This window comes from Propithecus coquereli, unplaced genomic scaffold, assembly GCF_000956105.1.
Source record: "Propithecus coquereli isolate 6110/MARCELLA unplaced genomic scaffold, Pcoq_1.0 Scaffold79, whole genome shotgun sequence".
Classification (NCBI taxonomy): Eukaryota; Metazoa; Chordata; class Mammalia; order Primates; family Indriidae; genus Propithecus; species Propithecus coquereli.
Genome location: NW_012154062.1, coordinates 5,084,023 through 5,092,928, shown reverse-complemented (window position 1 = coordinate 5,092,928; position 8,906 = coordinate 5,084,023). Strand labels below are relative to the sequence as shown.

The following is an 8,906-nucleotide window of genomic DNA, read 5'->3' as shown; positions in this document are numbered from 1 at the left end:
GAAACTTAATGGATAAAGCAGTGGCAGGGTTGGAGAGGATTCACTCCAGTTCGATGGAGATTCTACTGTGGGTAAAACGCTATCAAACAGCAACATATGCTAGAGGGAAACCTTTTGTGAAAAGAAGAGTCCATTGATGTGGGAAAATTCATTGCAGTGTTTTCAGAAATTGTCACAGCCACCCCAACCTTCAGTAACCACCACCCCGATGAGTCAGTAGCCACTAACATCAAGGCAAGATCCTCCACCAGCAAAAAGATTATGACTGTCTGAAGGCTCAGATGATTGTTAGCATTGTGTAGCAATAGTTTTTTTAAATTAAGTTATGTACGTTTTTTAGATATAATACTATTACATTCTTAAGAGACTACAGTATGGTGTACCCATAACTTTTACATGCACTGGGAAATCCAAAAATGTGTGTGATCCACTTAATTGTAATATTTACTAGATTGTGGTAGTTGGAACTGAATCTGCAATATCTTCAAGGTATGTCTGTATTTCCCTTATCTGATGTATGGTTCAAAAATATTTTCTCCCATCCTGTAAATTGTCTCTTCCCTCTGTTTATTGTGACCTTTGTTTTTCATAAACTTTTTAGTTCGATGTAATCCCATTGTCTATTTTTGCTTTTGTTGCCTGTGGGTTTTTTGGTGCGGGGTTATATCATAAAAAATATTTGCCTTTCCTGGGCCAGGTCTGCCACGAAGAACAGAGCCAGGGAGAGGGGCCCCACACGACACAGCCGCCCACGAGTTAGAACACCAGCTCTCCCTTTCTGAGTCTCTCCCCAAACCTCCCATTGCAGGCTTTTCTCAGCCCATCCCAGCAGGAAGAAAATCTGTGCAACTGTTAACAAGAGCGAGAGAGAATTCCAAGGAAAAATTATTCAAGGTATTTTGTGAAATAAAGAAAGCTAAGAATTTGAAGTACAAATTTAATGACTGTGAATCCATCCTTTTTTGTGTCTTCCAGGAATTTGTAGTATATACTGAGAGAACATTCTGGAAGAACTTAAATTATGAGGAGCAGGTTAGAATGTGGTGTATTCATGTTGTAAATTTCAGAGCTCTGGGTTTTAGAATATGTTTATAAAACATATGTTCTTTGTCTACAGATGAAGACTTTAGGCTTAGAACAAATATACTCAACTTGAAACCCCGGCCTGGAGATTCTTCAGAGCTTGCTTGCCAGGGTTAAAGGAGTGTTCCTGACCAGGACAGGTGACTAGATATTTCACTTCGTAAAACATGCACTGGGCACTGACTCTGTACCAGGCCAGGTTGCAGGTGCTCTGCAAAACATTCTCCGTGTCAGGGCAGGCATGGGGGCTCACACCTGTAATCCTAGCACTCTGAGAGGCCAAGGCAGGAGGATCGCTTGAGCTCAAGAATTCGAGACCAGCCTGAGCAAGGGCAAGACCCCATCTCTACTAAACATAGAAAAAATTAGCCAGGCATTGTAGTGCCTGCTTGTAGTGCCAGCTACCCTGGAGGCTGAGGCAGGAGGATCGCTTGCGCCCGAAGTTTGAGGCTGCAGTGAGCTAGGATGACGCCACTGCCCTCTACCCAGGGCCACAGCATCCTAGAGAGACATAAATAATGTCTGCACATCCTGACAGTTCTGCTTTCACACTAGAGGATTCTTCTTGAAAGATCACATTCTCCCATCCCTGCCCCACCAGCATTCTGCAACACACCCTCATATGCAGTCCTCTTCTGGGGTTCCAACCTTTTGGGGTGCTAAAGGCAAAAACTCAGCAAGGTCAATCAAGTTCAAGCCTTGCGGAGAAGGGTGGGAGTTGCCCAAGGAGAGACAATTGGTCCAGGTGAGCCCAGAGAGCTGTGCTCAGCTCTGGAAGCCACTCCCAAGCCTCCTTCTCTTCACTGGACCTCAATACCAGCACCCAAGAGGTCAGTCCCCATCACCTGTGCCCGGGCCCTGCAAAACTGCCTGGGTAGGGGTGGGGTTACCACAAAAGGCACGCCAGGATCCCTTCCCTCCTATCCACCGTCCAGCCCCTCATTTGCCCTGTAACCACCATGAAGGCAGGACCTGGACTCGGGTGGCCTTTGGGATGCTGGATCCCTGCACCCGGTGCCTGGCACAGCGCTGGGTGCGGAGGGGCGGCTAGAGATGCCTGCCTGACCCACGTGGGTTCCTCACTGAGGTTCATTCAGTTTCCTGTGCCAAGTAGTCTCCCACGGTCCTGCCTCCCAGGGGCTTTCAAGAATCGAACAGGGAAGGAAAATGCAGAAGAAAGGCCGGATTGGGATCCTTTGGCTTGCCTGACACCAGGCGCAGCGGAGTGGAGACGGCATTTAACTGACATCCGGACTGCAGAAGAAAACATGAGCATGCAGGGACGTCCTTGCATCGCTGACGAGGCCGGGGAGAGGGTGGGAAGGAGAACCTGAGATCTGGGCAGAAGTCCTGAGTCGGGAGGGGAGGTAGTTCGGGGTTCAAGAACGGAGGGACAGGCGCGGTGTGAACATGGTGGGATCCGGCAGCTCCTGGAATCCCGACTCTGACCTACCACCCTGTTCACAGCGCAGGACGCAATCCCGCGCGGCGTCACCTCCCCTCGCCCCCCACTCCCCGCCCCAGCTCACTCATCCCCCGTCTCGGTCCGTCCCGGTCCTGGCGGGGAGAGGACCCAGAAACCAACCACGCCCCGCGTGGCTGAGCCCTGTTAGTGCCTGTCCCTCCCCGCCCCGCCCCCTGGGGGGCGTTTCATTCGCTTCTCTCTCTTTTTATTGGTCGTCCAAGTTGGGGAATTTCCACACTGGCTCCGCCCCGGTGAACATAAGGTCCCCAGGAGCACCGCCGCGACCACAGTAATCAGCCCGAACAGGTGTCCATTCACCTCGGAGTTTGTCCCCTGCAGCACTCGCGACAGGAGCGCTCCCTCTCGCCATGGGACTGGCTGGGGAAGGGCGCGTCCCAGCACCCGGGTCACTGCTCCGGAACCTCAAGACCCCTATGTTTGTCGTCGTCGTCGTCGGTGTCCTGTCGGTGAGTCCCCGCCGCGGTCCGTTGCGCGAGCAGAGCGCGCCTGGTGCTGGAAGGGGGCAGGGGATTAGGGCGCAAAGAGGGGCGCCTGGCCCGGCACCTGCGGCTGGGCAAGTCCGGGCGGGACGAAGCTGTCGGCGGAGCCGGGGAAGGCGGGGCCCGGCGCGGGGCCGCCAGGCAGAGGCGCGCTCTGGGCGGGACTGGCACCGAATTCGAGGACCGCGGGTCCCGCGGGCCCAGCCGGAACTGCCGAGCGCGTCACCGGGACCCGCAGCCTGGCTGTCTCTCCCGTCTTTCCATTTTTCCTCCCTCTGTCCCTTCGCCTCTCCGTCCCTTTGTCCCGCTCTTCCTCCCTCCCTCCCCCCGTGCATTTTACTTTTTTGGGTATTGAATTTAGTTGCGGTTTTGTGGCGAACTATCACTCTTTCCGCCCCCCCTCCCCCACCGCCACCCCGCCACTCGCCACCAGGCCGAGCTGGAGTACAGTGAGGTTAGTCAGAGCTCTCTGCAACCTCACTCACACTCTTGGGCACAAGGGATCCTCCAGAGTAGCTGGGAGTATAGGCAAGGCCCGCCAGGCCCAGCTAATTTTTCTATTTTTAGTAGAGATGGGGGGGGGGGTCTCACTCTTACTCAGGTTGGTCTCGAACTCCTGAGCTCAAGCGATCCTCCCACCTCGGTCTCCCAGAGTGCTAGGATTACAGGTGTGAGCCACCACACCTGACCCTAGTTGTGTTCTTTTAAAATACTCCAGTTTCTCTTTAAACCCTGTAGATCCTTCGCCTTTTAAAGTGTATTTAAAAGTGTTAAAGTGTATTTTAAAGTGTATCGAGTATTGGGATCACTTTGATCATCTGATACTAACTTTTAACTTTCTATCTTATCTTCATTGCCTTGTTCAGGGGCTAATTTAGTAAACTATTAGGCATGCCATGGTTACTTTGTGATGACAACTAGTCAGCAACCCTGTCCTCAGGTGTGTCCACCATCAGATCCCAAACTTGAGCAATTCCCAGCCCTGGATGGGCCTCGATGCTGGCCCATCCCCTAATGTCTGACGTCTCCCCTCGCCTGGTGGCTTCCTCTCAGGCACACCGTGGTCTCAGCAGACACTGGGTGTGCCCTCTGCAGGGCTCCAGAGTCTTCTGTGCCGCTGCTTCTCCGGGTTTCTGCCCTGCACTCTGTCTCTGGGAGCTCCTGTTTGTGGTCCCCTCCCCGTGCTGCAGCCTGGAGCCTGTCCTTAGGTGGTGAACTGAGGCCACCGCTAGGCTCACCTCATGTGTCTGGGGGGCAGTTGTTCACCCATGAAGTTGACAATGAGCCCTTGGCTCTGGGAGAGTCTGTGCCTGGGGTGGGGGGAGGACAAATGAGCCCTGTGGGAATTCTGCTTCCTGGGGACCCACAGTCTGGTGGAGGAGGTGACACCAGGGACCTAAATGAAGTCAGGAGGCACAAGATCCCACCACCCTGCCTCCCCCACCTCCAGAGAGGCTGTGACGACTCCAGGGACGTCCTTCCTCCAGTTTGACTCCGGCAGAGGGCAGCCTGTGCACTTGCGAGGCGCCAGGTTGTTACTGGTGGCGGGGAGGATGCGGCTGATTATGATAGCACTGGGAGCCATGATCGCGCGGAGTCAGCGCACGTGCTTCTCGTGCCCTGTTCTCAGCACTTCACACACATGTTAACACATTTACTTCTCACAACAACCAGACTATGTACGAACTTTGACTATCCAGGGCAGCTCTAAGAGGGTGTGGGTGATCTAGAGAAGAAAAAAGAGATTGCTTCGGTTTTTTGTTTTTTTGGTTTGGTTTGGTTTGGGTTTTTGAGGCAGAGGCTCACTTTGTCGTCCAGATTGGAGTGCAGATGCATCATCATAGCTCACTGCAACCTCCAACTCCTGGGCTCACGTGATCCCCCTGCCTCAGCCTCGCGAGTAGGTGGGACTACAGGTGCATGCAGCCGCGCATGGCTAAGTTTTCTATTTTTGTAGAGACGGGGTCTCCATCTTGCTCGGGCGTTCCTGACCAGCCATGTGTGAGTCACACTGGTGAGTCACCAAAGAAGGATAGACCAATGGGATAGAACAGCAGGGGAACAGCGGGGGCCCAAATAAAGGAGTCACCCAATGGGAAAACGTACCCGTTAATGACTCATCGTGGGGAAAACAGGTTCTCTGGAGTCCAGGCAGGACAAGAATGGAAATAAGCCTCTGTCCTCCCCCATTCTCATTTTCCTTATCTCTCTCTTTTTTTCTTTTTTTTGAGACAAAGTCTGGCTCTGTTGCCCTGGCTAGAGTGCCATGGCGTCAGCCTAGCTCACAGCAACCTCAAACTCCTGGGCTCAAGCAATCCTCCTGCCTCAGCCTCCCGAGTACCTGGGACTACAGGCATGCATCACCATGCCCGGCTAATTTTTTCTCTATATATATATTTTAGTTGTCCAGATAATTTCTTTCTATTTTTAGTAGAGACAGGGTCTCACTCTTGCTCAGGCTGGTCTCGAACTCCTGACCTTCAGCAATTTACCTGCCTCGGCCTCCCAGAGTGCTAGGATTACAGGCGTGAGCCACCTCGCTGGCCTTCCTTATCTGTTAGCCATGCCAAAACCTCACCACACCATGAGCCAGGTCCCGTGGACTGACACGACCTCACCTCTCTGGCTACACCCTCGGTCTCCCTCGATCAGAGAGGCCCACAGACTACAGAGCCTCGTCCAGCCTCACTTGCCTTTACTCCCCTGTCCCATGACTCCGACTTCGCATCCCTCTGGGGTCCCTTCTGTGTGGACTTTTCCCTCTACGTCGGTCTCCTGCCATCAGTGGCATTTGTCGCCTCTTCCTGGACAGCCCCTCTAGACTCTTTGCACCTTCATCTACTTTGAGGTTATTTTTGGCCTCCACTCCCTGGGAACTGTAATGACCCTAAGGAAAGGCAGGGCCGAGTCTTGTCCCTGATGTTCCACGATTCCTTGCACAGTGTGGTCACCAGATATCAGATGTGCCCTTCCTGAGTGAATGATTCACTTGGATTCTAGGAGGCCTGCACTAACGCAGATGTTACTCATTGCGGTCACAGAGTGAGTTTAATGGCAGAGGTGGAAAGTATGCCAGGCGGGCCGAGGAGAGAACAGAGGATCTGAATAGAATGCTGAGGACAGTCCAGGCCCACTGTCACCAGGGACATCCCCCATCCAATCCCAGTACTTCAAAGATAATTGGTTGCCCAGTGGGTAGTGGATTAGATGGGGGACCTCAGAAGTGGCCCGGCCAGCATCAGGGATGTGCGCTAGTGGTTAGGTTGTGTGGTCAGTTCACATCATCCTGAAGGAGGAAGCCGCAGCCAATATGGGTCCGAGGGCAAGGATTATGGTAAAATAGGCAGGCGATGCAATGGATTTCGTAAGAAGAGGAAAAGCGATTCGGAGTGGATTCTAGTTTTCCTAAAGAGTTTTCTAGTTTTCTGAGAGTTGTCTGAGGTCATTAACAAAAAAGAGTAAATGGGCATAAAATGGCTTTAAGAATTAGGCCGGACCCCCATAATATGCTGAAATAAAAGCAAAAAAAAAAGAGAGAGAATTAGGCCGGGCGCGGTGGCTCACGCCTGTAATCCTAGCACTCTGGGAGGCCAAGGTGGGAGAATTGCTTGAGCTTAGGAATTCCTGACCAGCCTGAGCAAGAGCAAGACCCCATCTCTACAAAAAATAGAAAAATTAGCTGGGTAAAGTGGCTTGCAGCTGTAGTCCCAGCTATGTGGAGGCTAAGGCAGGAAGATCATGTGAGGCCAGGGGTTGGAGGTTGCAGTGAGCTATGATGACACCACTGCATTCTAGCTGGGACAACAGAGCAAGCCCCTGTCTCAAAAAAATGAAGAATTAGGAATCTGGAATCTGAATGTGATTTCGGAGACAGTATGGACTTGTCATTGCCAGCAGACCTATAGTACACAAAAGGCTAAATGATGATTTCAGTCCGAATAGAGATGACACAAAATGGAAACATGAATCTTATGGAAGGGAGGAATATTGTTAGAAATAGAAAATGTGAAAGCACAGATAAAGAACTATTATTTCCTCTTTATTTCTTGAAAAGATACATTATCAAATTATATAACAGTGCTTGTGGGGTTTGTAACACATGCACATGCCTAAGACAATTATAGCAGAAGAATGGGTGGTGGTGATGAACGAATATATATTATTTCAAGTCTCTTATATTTTACATTAATATTACAATATTAATTCCACAATACAGCTCAGTAATAAAAAGGGATGAAATATTGATGCATGTGATAATATGAGTGAATGTAAGCTTTTATTACAGTTTTCTCTTAAAACTTGTTTTGCTGCATCCCATAAATTTTGGTATGCTGTGTTTCCATTTTCATTTTCTTAAGATTTTTTTTTTTTTTTTTTGAGACAGAGTCTCACTGTGTTGCCCTGGCTAGAGTGCCGTGGCGTCAGCCTAGCTCACAGCAACCTCAAACTCCTGGGCTCAAGCGATCCTCCTGCCTCAGCCTCCCGAGTAGCTGGGGCTACAGGCATGTGCCACCATGCCCGGCTAATTTTTTCTATATATTTTTAGTTGTCCAGTTAATTTCTTTCTATTTTTAGTAGAGACGGGGTCTCGCTCTTGCTCAGGCTAGTCTCGAACTCCTGAGCTCAAACAATCCGCCCACCTCGGCCTCCCAGAGTGCTAGGATTATAGGCATGACCTACCGCGCCGGGCCCATTTTCTTAAGATTTTTTAAAATTTCCCACTTAATTTTCTTCATTGACTCATTGGTCATTCAGGAGATTGTCTTTTTAAGTCCTTTGCCCATTTTTTAATCAGTTTGTTTGATTTTTGTTGTTGTGATTGATGAAATTGAATCCGTTATATATTCTAGATAATAAACCCTTATCAAATATATAATCTGTAAATGTCTTTCCCATTCTGTGGGTTGCCCTCTCACTCTGGTGATTGTTATTTGATGCCCAGAATTTTTACATTTTTACATAGTCCAATTTATCTATTTTTTCCTTATGTTGCCTATGTTTTTGATGTCGTATTCAAGAAATCATTGCCAAATCCAAGGTCATGAAGAATTGCTTCTATGTTTTCTTCTAAGAGTTTTATAGTTTTCACTGTTATGTCAGATTTTTGATCCATTTTGAGTTAATTTTGAGTTAATTGTTGTATATATGTAAGGCAAGGATAAAAGCTTACTGTTTTCTTATGAGTCAATATCTAGATTTCCCAAAAGGATTATTTGAAAAGATTGTCCTTTCCCCATTAAATGGCTTTTGTGCCCTTGTCAAAAAGATGATACAAAGGTATCATTTGATCATATACAGTCATGCACCATGTAACATGTTTTGGTCAACGATGGATCACATATACAATGGTGGCCTTATAGGATTATAATGCCATAATTTTCCTGTACCTTTTCTATGTTTAGATACCCATATACTTACCATTGTGTTATAATTGTCTACGGTCTTCAGGACAATAACACACTGCACCACTTTGTAGCCTAGGAGCAACAGGCTCCATATACCCCCAGTGCGTAGCAGGCTATATATACCCTCTAGGTTTGTGTGAGTACACTCTGTGACGTTTGCACGAGGACAAAATTGCCTAAGGATTCATTTCTCATAGCATGTCCCTGTCAGTAAGCAATATATGACTGCATGTGAGCATGCATTTCTGGGCTCCTCTGTTCTATTCCGTTGGTCTATATGTCTGGTACCTTTTTTAAAATCAGAAGTTTATTATTTAATATTTGATCCTAGATCCCAATTTTTTTAAAGTTTGCATATAGTGAACCCTCACTTTTTTTTTATTTTAGTATATTATGGAGGTACAGATGTTTAGGTTATGTATGTTGCCCTTACCCCCTCTGCCCCCCAAGTCC

The 8,906-nt window shown here is 48.8% G+C and overlaps 1 protein-coding gene across 1 annotated transcript in view; it reads left to right on the top strand.

Moving 5' to 3' along the window:
• Positions 1-2,867: 2,867 nt before the first annotated feature.
• LOC105825241 (tumor necrosis factor receptor superfamily member 10A-like) overlaps positions 2,868-8,906 on the top strand; it is a 20,457-nt gene continuing 14,418 nt past the window's right edge. Inside the window, exon 1 of the mRNA XM_012662960.1 lies at positions 2,868-3,015. Within this exon, the coding sequence (XP_012518414.1) occupies positions 2,917-3,015 (99 nt within the window). The 5' untranslated portion in view covers positions 2,868-2,916. The remainder of the gene's footprint in view (positions 3,016-8,906) is intronic.